Consider the following 12,130-nt stretch of genomic DNA (forward strand, 5'->3'; position numbering starts at 1 on the left):
ACTGTCTATTTTTATGGAGACACTGTTTTTAGAAAACTATCAGTAATTCCAAAGTCTTTTATTACTTTTTAACTACCACTTTGACTAATTTTTGCTGACCAGTTATTTTGTAAAATGAAGGACTGCCAAATTGGCTAGACAGTGGGTGCATGTGGCAAGGTGCTGGCAGCAGAGGGGCTGCCCCATGCTGGTTGACCACAGCTGATTCCAGTCAGCTCCAGCAAACACACTGCAGGACACAGCTGAGCCCAGCAGCCACGCTGGTGGCACCTCTCAGAAAACATGGGAGGGAAAAATGCCTTTTTATTTTAATAGGCAATATTTTAAATTAACTTTTCCCAAGGTGAGTCACTGTCCATGATGTCAAGCAGTAAGTCAGCATCCTGTCCTTAACTGAACTTGCAAGCTCTTGTTTCTGGTCTTACTTCCCCCTCTCTGCCACTGAGGAAGGAAGGAGCAAGCAAATGGCTCGGAGTTTGTCTGTTTTCCACTACTGGGCGTCAAAGAAACAAAACCCTTTCTTTTCAGAAGGAGCAGACAGGCATTGGAACAGGTTGCCTAGGGAAGGTGGTGGAGTCACCATCCCTGGGGGTGTTTTTAGGGACATGATTTAGTGGGTGATACTGATGGTAAGGGGATAGTTGGACCAGATGATCTTGGAGATCTTTTCCAACCTTAATGATTCTATGAAAACCCTGGACACTGTTCCAAGGATGACCTTTTTACACAATTATTAAACAAATTGTTTCTTGAATATATTTGCAGATTAAATGATTTATTTTTTGAAACATAGCTTGTGTACCTTCAAGGACATAGCATTTTCCCCACTATATATAGTGAGAACAGTGTATTAAAATGATGGTAAAGGATTATTTTATTTGAATTTTTTTTTCAATACACCTGATTGTAGCAACCAAGAAGCCATACATGTTGTGAGTCCAGTTGCCATACCAAGTTGAAGGAGGGTTTTCAAGTTATGAAACTAATTACTTCTCAAAAACTAAGAATTGTTTTGTTGGAAATTTTGGTGATTTCACGTGCATATAGGAAAACTAGATAATAAAAAGCTGTTTAAAATCATTCAAACTGAATTTTTTAACTCTGGTTATCCTTAGTTTTCCTACTTCAAGAATAGCCAACAACAATATAGCTATGGAATAGCTGTAAGAACTTCAGTGCAGCAAAACAACACTCATTGTCACCCAACTCTGGAATTACTAGTAAACAGAAGACAATCCATGATATTAGTTACTAGTAATTTCTACCTACGATGAATCAAAGAGACATGAAAAAGCGTTACGCAAATTCTCTTGCTTTTTTTGTGTGCTATGTTTACACTCTATCAGTCAACAAAAAAATTGTACAGTTAAACTAGCTTCTTAGAGTATGTAATTGTACAGTTTGTACTTCTGCCTCTTTGCAAGTCACTCTGCTTATGTGCTTCAGGGTGATGAACCCTTCTGTATCTATTAAGGGGAAGAAACCTTTACATCGAAGCAGCTGCTGCTGGGATACACTCCCTAAAATGCTGTACAAAAAATTAAAATTGCTGTAAAATAGTCCAAGACTGTTTCTTAATCCACATTTTATTTTGTGAAGATGCTGCTTTATCATTGGCTTCATTCAGAGGAGAAGGAATTACAAAAACATACACATACCCTATTTTTGTTAGGCACATTGCAGGCAAAACAAATTTTCTCTTGTGATATAATTACAGTGTACTCTTTTTGAGTCCTTGGTAGCATTAAGAAGCATCAGCCTCTTGTGGTAGGATACTAGCAAATATACTCAAGTTAAAACACGGGAAGTTTAGCTTGGAAATTTCTCCTAATTTCTTCTCAGAAAGCGTAGTCGGGCAGTGGAAGGGGTTGCCCAGGGAGGCAGTGGAGTCACCATCTGGAGTCATCACCTGGGAGTGATGGTGGACAGTTGCCTGAATATGAGCCAGCAGTGTGCTCAGGTGGCCAAGGCCAACGGCATCCTGGCTTGTATCAGAAACAGTGTGACCAGCAGGGCTAGGGAGGTGATCGTCCCCCTGTACTCGGCTCTGGTGAGGCCGCACCTCGAGTACTGTGTTCAGTTTTGGGCCCCTCTCTACAAGAAGGACATTGAGGTGCTTGAGCGGGTCCAGAGAAGGGTGACGAAGCTGGTGAGGGGCCTGGAGAACAAGTCCTACGAGGAGCGGCTGAAGGAGCCGGGCTTGTTCAGCCTGGAGAAAAGGAGGCTCAGGGGCGACCTTATCGCTCTCTACAGATACCTTAAAGGAGGCTGTAGAGAGGTGGGGGTCGGCCTGTTCTCCCACGTGCCTGGTGACAGGACGAGGGGGAATGGGCTTAAGTTGCGCCAGGAGAGTTTTAGGTTAGATGTTAGGAAGAGCTTCTTTACTGAAAGGGTTGTTAGGCACTGGAACAGGCTGCCCAGGGAGGTGGTGGAGTCACCATCCCTGGAAGTCTTTAAAAGACGTTTAGATGTAGAGCTTAGGGATATGGTTTAGTGGGGACCGTTAGTGTTAGGTTAGAGGTTGGACTCAATGATCTTGAGGTCTCTTCCAACCTAGAAATTCTGTGATTCTGTGATTCATCCCTGGGGGCATTTTAGGAAAGGTTGGACATGGTGCTTAGGGACATAGTTCAGTGGGTGATACTGGTGGTAAGGTGATGGTTGGACCAGATGGTCTTGGAGGTCTTTTCTGACACTTTACTGTCAGTTAGAAGTAAGCAACTGAGCCTAGTTATTTACTAGCAAGTGGCAATGGAATTATCACACTTACAGTAGAAAGCAGAGCGTAATTCTGGTACTCCACTACCAGAGGCAGGTGCTAGCTACAGGTACTTGCATGTCTGTGCTTAAATGCTCATTTACTGACTGATTCAGTGCCAGGATTGGGATGGGTTGACCTAGGTCAGCAACCAGACACCCAGCCTCTCTTTTTCTCCTTTGTCAGGAGGCCAGGCAGAAGGAAGTGAGGGGGGAGGGAAGAAGTAAAACGAAATAGCTTATGAGTCAAGACAGACAACGAGTATTGTCACAGTAAAAATGGATTTCAATTATAGAAAATTTATTTATTGCTGATTTTAATAGATTTGGGTAACATGAGGAAGACAACACAATAGAATGTTCCCAGGCTCAACTTCTCTCCTTCACTCCCAAATCCACTCTCCCTCTTCCCCTGAAACATGGGTTAGTCTCCTCTCTGATGCTTTCCTCCTCTCACTTCTCCCCTACTTGTATGGACTCTTCACAGGCCTTATTTCCTTCAGGAAAGGCCAAGTTGATCTGATGTGGGGATGTGCACTGGTTGCAGTGCAGATATCTACTCCAGACCACTCTCTTCCATGAACTGCAGGGAAATACTTGCTCCCTCGTGGTCCTCTCCACAGGCTGCAGGGAAACACCTGCTGCAGCACCTCCTCCTCCGCTCTAGGTGTTTGCAGGGCTGTTTCTCACTCTGCCCCTCCAGCATTTTCACTCTTACATGTTCTCAGAGAGGTGCCACAAACTTTGCTGTTGCACGCTGCTTCAACCTGTGGTGGGTCTGGTGCAGCAGTAGCTGTGCCTGGCAGAGAGCAACCCCCAACCTCTTCCTACAGATGCCACGCCTGAATTCCTCCTACTGCTAAAACTGGCACATAAACCCAATATGCAGGGGTTTTGGCAACATGCAGCACTGTTAGTGTCAAACCTGACTATTATGAGAGTTCTTCAGAGACAGCCTAGAGATAACCAAGGAAGGTAAGAAACTTTCTGAGGTGAAGATAAGATCATCCAGATGTCTTCAGTGACAGAACCTTTGCTCAGCACTGAACTAGTGCTTAGCTTGGATCAGCTCAGTGCAAGAAAATGCTTCTCGTGATCTGGAAAATAAAGCCTAAAACTTCCTCTGAAGTAGTTCAAGAATCATTCCCATAGTACAGGTAAGAGGCTACCTGTTTTTATTATTTAGATCTGCCATTTTAAATGAGACTAATGTAAATACAAAGCACCTGCCTAATTAAAAAGATGAATCTCAAGTATTTATGTTTAGGCCATTACCTGCTTCACAGGAGAGAATTTGAATTCAAAGGGTATCAGTTTCGAGGATCCAACAACAGATCAAACATACAGATTTGAACTTTGTACTGTTACTGACATTTCACTTGGAAATTACAACAAGCAAGTAATAGATTAAGAGGTGCAAGACAATTAGAAGACTACTAGAAAGGCAGCAAATAAGAACATACAGCTTTTTTCCTCCAGTCTGGAGACTTGAGTGTTCTGTGTTAGACAATTAAAAAAAGTGCAATTAAAAGCTGAAATCCGTGATCAATTGCATAACAGTGCCTAAGGATCAGGATTATATTAGTTGTATAGACTAAATCATCCTAAGGTACCACTGAAAAGCTTGTTCAAGATTATACCTGTTTATACTTATATTATATAATTAGGGTAAACAGCAATAAGATTCAGATGACTTGAAAGATAAAAATACCTCAAATGCTATGAACTTTTTTGGAGAAAAGATCAGCGTACTTCAAAATAGCTGAGTGACTGTAGCAGTAGAATTTTCTTCCTAACCCTACCCTATTGCCCCATTCACCCTCTGCCTTCGTTTTCATTCCTTTAAGACTTATTTATGCTCAGTGACCCAGAACCTGTCTTTGGGGACTTTACACCCTCATGTATATTTTAGTGTTAAAATTGGTTCTTCTTTATAGCAAACTGTTGAAGTAAGCAGCAGGTTATAGTGCCAATACCAGGAAAGTACTTTTTACCATCTTTGGAGTGGGGGTGGGGGGAAAAAAAAGCTTCAGTCTAGAGATTGTAAGTCTGAAATCTGTAATTCATCTACAGCAGAGGCATGTCAACACACAATTGATATTTTCTCAGGATTTCATCTGCACGAGGTATTTAGTCTGCATAAATTCATGTCTAAATCTAGACATGAACTAGCTTCTGCTAACCACACAGAATAAAAGCAAGAACTTCAAAGTTTCTTAGTGATTGTCAAAAAAAAAAAAAAAGTTAAATTTCATAGAATAGGTACATTTAGCAAGGTCAAAATCTTTTTCCCCCAAATGATGCATCATCTAATTGAAGACTGCATCATTAAGCACAAACATATGAAAGCTATTATGAAAAATGTAGTCTTTTAAAAGTTTAATTCTGCAGTTCTATCTTCTTTTAACTTTAGTATGATACAGGTTCACTTTTCTCTGTGATGAGCAATATAGTTGGACTAACATGAACCCCTGTATTTGTCAAAGATGAGCTGATTTTGAGAGTGTTCACAGTTGCACAACATTTACAATCCTCCCTGAAAATTGCTGCTACTCCAAATTAAGTTTGAAGTCCAAAGCACTCTTGTGCTTTTATCATCAGTTTCGGATAACAGTATTTAAGAGTAAAGCAAGAAAAATATCTTGCATTATCATTTACAAATATGAAATATCTTTCCTTGCCTTGAAGAATAAAGTTGTGTTTAACTCTTAATCATTACAGATCAGTTCAGAAAATTCATCCTTCATCCTTCCATCATTTTAATCAGTACTGAAAAAATCAGCCAGAATGAACTTTGCTCTTTGAAATTGCAGTAAATTCTCTTCTCTCAGAAGGCTTAACAGCCCTTTCCTTCCAAAAAAAAAAAAAAAAAAAAAAATAAATCTTGAGCCACTGTTATCTGTGTTACCACAGATGAACTGACTTAAGAGCTGGTATTCTAACACTGACAAATTCCCATGTTACTTGAAAACATGCACCCAGAAATTAGGATACTTATCACCAAACACACAATAAGAAAAATGCTTTTAGAAAGACTGCTTTTAAGCACATAATTTCTTATTTCTTTTTCCATGTACTGAGCACTGCTTTGGAAAAACAGAATATATAGTTATTTGGCACATACGAGAACAATTTATTTATTTTTAAGTGAAGAGACATAAGGTAGTAAATGACATCAAAACACAGAAAAGCAGATAGAGGATATTTACCTTGCTGAGTATTCTGTTCTTGAGTTCGATTCACAGTGAGGTCTAGAGGGCTATCCTGTTCTTCCTGAAGGGAGTTTTCCGTTTGGTTCATTTGGATACTTTTACATATCATACTTGGTTCAAACGATGAACCATTTCTGTTCTCTTGAATTTTGCTACTTTTTGAAATGTACTCAATCGCAAACTGGCGGATCATTTTTTTCATTAATTCCTGAGCAACTAGGGGAATGTTAGGATCACAGTTCTGAGGAAGATCTAGGAATAAAAAACAACAACACAAGCAACAGATGTATTAAGAAAACAAATTGAAATACTTTTCTTTAAATAAAGATTCCACATACACACATGAACTCACTGCACCCATTCACTGTACTTAATGAACACATTAAGATACCTCCTAAATTGTTCTTATAAATAATCCTTACTGGTCACTTGCAAGAGTGCGTTTAGTGCCCATCAGCAATTTTTACCTTACGTAATTATCATGGAATTTCACTATCATGGAGTAAGTCAGATTATACAGGAAGATAAACAGTGCAAGTACAAGAATCAGAATTTGCATTTATTGTTGGTAATTCAGAGGAATTTTTGTTTTAAGACAACTTTCAGCTTAGAAAATATTTTTGAATATTTAGTGCAAGATAAATAGAAGTATGAATATACAAGGAGTTACTTTCAAAGAGCAAATAAAACAAGTTATTTTTAAACTACAATTCTACAGATTAGTCCTTTGTATAATATAGAACAGTCGGACTTCTGAGAAGTTAACCTTAGAGAAGAGTTGTTTCATGTGTATATTAGATCATCATGCCTATTTGAGATTCAAGGTTTCAACATCAAATCTGATGTGATATGACTTGAGATTTCCCATATAATTTGTATTGTAAAATTCAGTTGCTTGCATTAATAATCTTCAGAGGTCAAAGTGCTAACAATGAAATTATTTGAGAGAAGAAACATTTCCTGTTCTAAACTGTATACACACTTTGTGAGGACACGTGTGCGTGGATACATACAACAATCCCATGGAAAAAAACATTTTATTTTAAACGCACAAAATGAGTACAAGGATCAAACATAAGTTCCCTATAACTTTAATATGTGCCAGCTAGACAAAAATAAATTAAAGTTTATCTGACAAGCAAAGCTGAAACTACATTTGTGAATTACCGTGATAAAATCCCTCCAAATGCCAAAACCAAATAAAAATTACATTTTTATGCTTAGTTACATAAGAAATCTACTACAGAGTAAGCTGTATTACTGATCAATGCAATACCAGAAACTGCAATATTTCAGTTAAAAAAAAAAAGAGCACAATTGTCCATAGTCCAATATTTACATTCTTCCTTAATGTGGCAGTAGTAGTACCTATTCCACTCTTCTTTCTTTCCCTAGACACTATACACACAAAAATATGCATTTCAAAGCTTTGCTTAACCCGCTGTCCATCCTCAAGTTCACAGGTAATCAGCAAAACAAACTTCATCAGAACAGAGGTTTAAAGCTTAAAAATAAGGAATTGTGAACGTGAGGAATTAGCTTTTAGGTCATTCCTGATTGCCCGAAAGCAATGTCAAAAGGATATTGTGGCAGTTACCAGTGAACTTATATCAGTCCAGAACAGATAAATTAAAAAAAAAAAAAAAAGCCAAGTAGCTGAGTTTTGTCTTCCTGGAAGCTGAGAAACTGAAAGGACTGGATCTCACAAATATTTCACTCAGGTATATACTGTTGGAAGATAGATGAGTGGATCACACAGTATTTGCTCAAGCATTTTATATCAATGAAGCTATATCCATCTACCAGCAAGAATGATCACTGAGATTGGACCAAAGCACACTGCTCAAGTTTAAGATGAATGTATGTAAGATTCTGTTTGTTTCATTTTTTTTTTTTAATTTTTTAAACATTCACCTTGAAGAATTCATTTTCGCCAAGGAAGTACTGCAAGACATTACAAATACATAGATCTGGTCTGCTGAGGCAGCTGACTGTTCTGGTGCTTCTTGATAATGTCTTTTGGTTACTAGGTAAGGTAAAGCTCCAGCATTTTCAAAAACTCAGTATATGCTAGATGTCTTGGCTTCAAGAGACCTTATGCAAGACATGAATAAAAAACAAGTCTGCTTATGATTGAAGGCCTATCTTCTGACACTCTTTCAACCAGATTGCTACCAAAATTTCTAAAACTTGATAGGAGTTTCTGGAGGAGGGGCACAAAGTGAAATTTCAAATGCAGGATGATTCATGCAGAGAAAAATCTCTCTCCATCATGTAACATCCAGACACAGGTATTATTTGTTTATTGGTATTTCTTGATTCCTGAATAATGAATCCATGAAGTGTCCAACTGGCACACAGTTAGAGATACATGAGAAAACAACTTCACAAAAGATACTGAAGCAGCAAGGCAACGGATGTAAAAATGTTAGTGTACATCCACCAGTAACAAAAGAACAAGGGAAGTTTGGATGTAGAATTGGAAAATTGGGTTACCTAGGAACAGTATCTGCCTAAAGCTATGATTCCACCACTGTCAAACAAAGAAAGTTACTGATCAAAAACTTAGCTTAAAAAAAACAACAACAACAAAAAAAAAAAACAAAAAAAACCTTACAGTGAATAATCAAACTCAAATACAATGAAGTATGAGCAATGTCAACAACACCAGTTTAACAGATATATAAGAAGGGTCATTCTATAACAGATGAGAAATTAGTCTGCTGCATGCAGCCAAGAAAACCTTTGTTGAAGACTTTTGGAAAACAGGTGATTATGAGCCCAAATGGGAAAGACAGTTACTTTACATCCCGATACAATCTGTGCCTTTAAAAACCAAGAGATCAGAAGCACAGGGTATACTCATAATTAACCAAAAAACACAAATGCCTGGAATAAGCATCTGCCTATTAATCACCAACATTAAGTATTGTAAGTGAGACAAAGTTCTTCCAGAACTACAATGTTTCTATTTTCTTCCTATTCTGTTTCAGAGTCTTCACACTGGTAATATCCAAGCATGAACTGTTTTTAGACATTTGCCTGACAAGTCTGCTTTTCCATTAGCAGCAAAACGATCTTTTGAACTAGTTGGAATAACAAAGATTTTATTTTTTTGCTCTTATATATCTTATTAGTCTTATTTTTTCTTAATTATTTCCAAATACCCCCTATGGAAGAATAAATGCAGTAAGATTTCTCATAACTGCTACAACTACTGACTGTTTAAGTTAATTTACTATAAAAGGTAATATCAGATGGAAAAAAACACCTTGGAGCACAATCTAAAAAATGTGCTCCAGGTGCACATTTGCAGTATTCTATCTGCTAATGTATATACATTCAGTCTACAAAGTTAGACCCTAGTTAGTCTAAATTTAACTGCTAAAAATGCAAATAGCATGACATCCTCACACCCTTAAATCATAATTCACATTGGAAGGACCTTAGGAGGTCTGTAGTAAGACTACATGCTCAAAGCAGGGTCACCTTTAGGATCAAACCAGACTGCTCTGAGCTCTACCCAGCTGGGACTTGAAAATTCTGTGGACGGAGACTATACAATCTCTCTGGGTAGCCTGTTCCACTGCTTGCTGATCCTCATCTCTCCTTATACAACCAAGAACATCTCATTTCAATTTGTCTTCCATCGTCCTGCTATGCACCACTATGAAGAGTTTGATCCTCTTTTCTCAGTAACCTCCTCAGAGGTATTACAAAGCTGCTGTTGATCCATTTTTATTAATACTGCATCCTCTCTAATGGAAACAAAGCTAATGTGGATACATAACTTGTAATTTTAGGAAGAACTAGCTGAGAATATTTTAAGTCAGAAGTAATTTCCCACAGCTATCCAAATAAAACAGGAGAGATGAGAGATGATAGATAATCAAATGATAGTGATATTTTCATATACAATTTTTTTTGTACACTATATCCATAGTCTAATTTTTTCTATAAAATATAAATGTAACTTTGTATGTTTTATCAATATAAGACTGTGATCAGAACAGGGTACATGGTTAACATGTATGAGTGTAATTGCTTACATTCAGTGTCTGCATTACTGTATGTAATGAAAACATGTTGAGACCTGTAATTTTAAGTTCAGTGGTGAGGTTTCACTACACATAGGAAATCTTTAACTAGTCACACAAAGTTTGTAAAAGACATTTAATGTATTTTGTGGGAAGTTATTAAACCTCTGAGCTTAGTCTCACTAGCAAATATTTCTTAATTATTATCAGCAGATGGCACCAAATATACTTTGTACGAACAAAAAGTTTTTATTCTAAGATATTTTATTAGGAGTACTGATTACAGCTAGTTTAAAGTTCTAGATTTATAAGCCTGCATCTGTTTAAGCTTCTATTTTTCAGATAGAAAATTTACATGACAAGGCAGCTGTATTTACTCCATAGATTGTGTATGCAAATACATACCACTTCAAACCCAGCAAAAGTTTCTAAGAATTTGGAGTAATAGGTAGCTCTGATGGTCCTCTAGTGCCTCTCAGATCACTGTAGATCCTCCTGATATTAAGATACAAATGTGTCACTTATGATACAGCCTGGTATTTTCTGCTTGTGGAATATTCCAGCCAGTATGCAAAGGCAGCAGTAAAGATGATATGCAATTATGACTAAACGTAACATTTTTTTTTTCCCCAAACCTCACATTTAGGATTAAGACTCCCTCAGTTTAAGTACTATACCACCTTGTAGCTATTCAAATCGTTGTGTTTTACTATTCTGTGAATTAAACTGTAAAAGCAAAAATGATTTAACAGCTAATTTAGTCTTACACATGTATTTGGCAGGACAATGGAGGAGGAATTGAAAGCTCCCAAACTTATGTTCCACATTAGCATTTTGCATCTTGAAAAATAGTAATTTTTCCATTTAAAAGGGAATTGGGACAACAATCTTTAATTTCTCTTCTGATACAATACAAAAAGGCAGCTGAAATCAGCAGGGAATCATAGCTCTCCTTGTACCTTACAAGGCAGTTCTGTGAACAGCAGAACTAATAATATGAGGTTGCTTATCAGCATTTCCTGTATCACCTCTCCCTTTAACAAAGGGGCTGCATGTTTTCTAGAATGACCCCATCTTAATAGCCAAACTGTACCACCAGCATCCTTAGCTCCACATGTAAACTTATCCAGCTCATTGTACAATCTTCACCCGGTTAAAAAAAAACAAACAGAATACAGCCATTTACCCCTCATGATTAGTTTAGTCAGCTTAATTGATCAACAAACAGAAGGAATAAGGGCCAAGTTTATTCTAGTTTTCAGCTCTTTTAAACATTCAAAGTTATTCCCTCCTCTACTTTAATGGCATTTTACTTTGTATCCTCATATCTCTGAGGATAAATGAAGTAGAAAAACTTAAATGAAGTTGAAAATGACCAGGAAATTCAAGTTACTGGAGACAGTAACACTGGCAAACAGACAATCAACACATTGTACATTTTACTTCCTTCAGCAAGCAGTTGAAATACTGCTAAACATTATTTCCTGATGAACCTGAGGGACAGGCAGCTTGCGCAGCACACTTGTACCACATTCTTGCTATGACAGTTCTCAGTTCTTACATTTGTACTTAACCTAATTTATCAGATAATACCAGATTTTGAAAAGACAAATCAGATTTCTTAAAATTATTAAGAAGGAACTGCAGGTATTGGATTAAGTAGTATGCACATCAAAACTCATCTTCAAAGTAAAATTTTTAAAAGATGAATATTTAAGAACATTTCGATGGTTTTCTGTAGTCTGAGATTATAGGTGCAAGTCTAGATAGGGTTTACCAAACCCTACATACTGTCTGAGAAGCGTAACCAGCTCTTGACATCTCTGCACCTGAGATACAACTAAGTAAAGAATGAGAACTCAAAAGCAAAGGCAATTATATTGTATAAATACATACTTATGAAAGGAAACATTTTAGAACATGAGGCACCTAGAAACAAGAGAAAACTAAGCTTTAAAGGAAGTTACTTTGGTGTCAAAAATATGATACTGAAGAAGCTTGACAGAGCTACACATAGAACCTAGAAAGACTGAAGTCATTCAAGTCATCCTGACTATTTTGCTCCCTCCATTTTTCTACCTCAATTCCTTTATTTCCATAAAAAGATTTTCAGGTTTCTGTCCT

The 12,130-nt window shown here is 37.3% G+C and overlaps 1 protein-coding gene across 8 annotated transcripts in view; it reads right to left on the reverse strand.

Annotated features, from left to right (window-relative positions):
- LCORL (ligand dependent nuclear receptor corepressor like) overlaps window positions 1–12,130 on the reverse strand; it is an 80,441-nt gene that overhangs the window by 31,450 nt on the left and 36,861 nt on the right. For 7 of the 8 annotated variants that reach the window (XM_068679992.1, XM_068679987.1, XM_068679986.1 and 4 more), the window contains one exon: window positions 5,967–6,221. In XM_068679992.1, coding sequence (XP_068536093.1) covers window positions 5,967–6,221 — 255 coding nt within the window. Of the gene's footprint in view, window positions 1–4,798; window positions 5,608–5,966; window positions 6,222–12,130 lie in introns of those variants that run through there. The other variant, XM_068679993.1, reaches the window with a different exon arrangement.

This window comes from Anas acuta, chromosome 4 (assembly GCF_963932015.1).
Source record: "Anas acuta chromosome 4, bAnaAcu1.1, whole genome shotgun sequence".
NCBI lineage: Eukaryota > Metazoa > Chordata > Aves > Anseriformes > Anatidae > Anas > Anas acuta.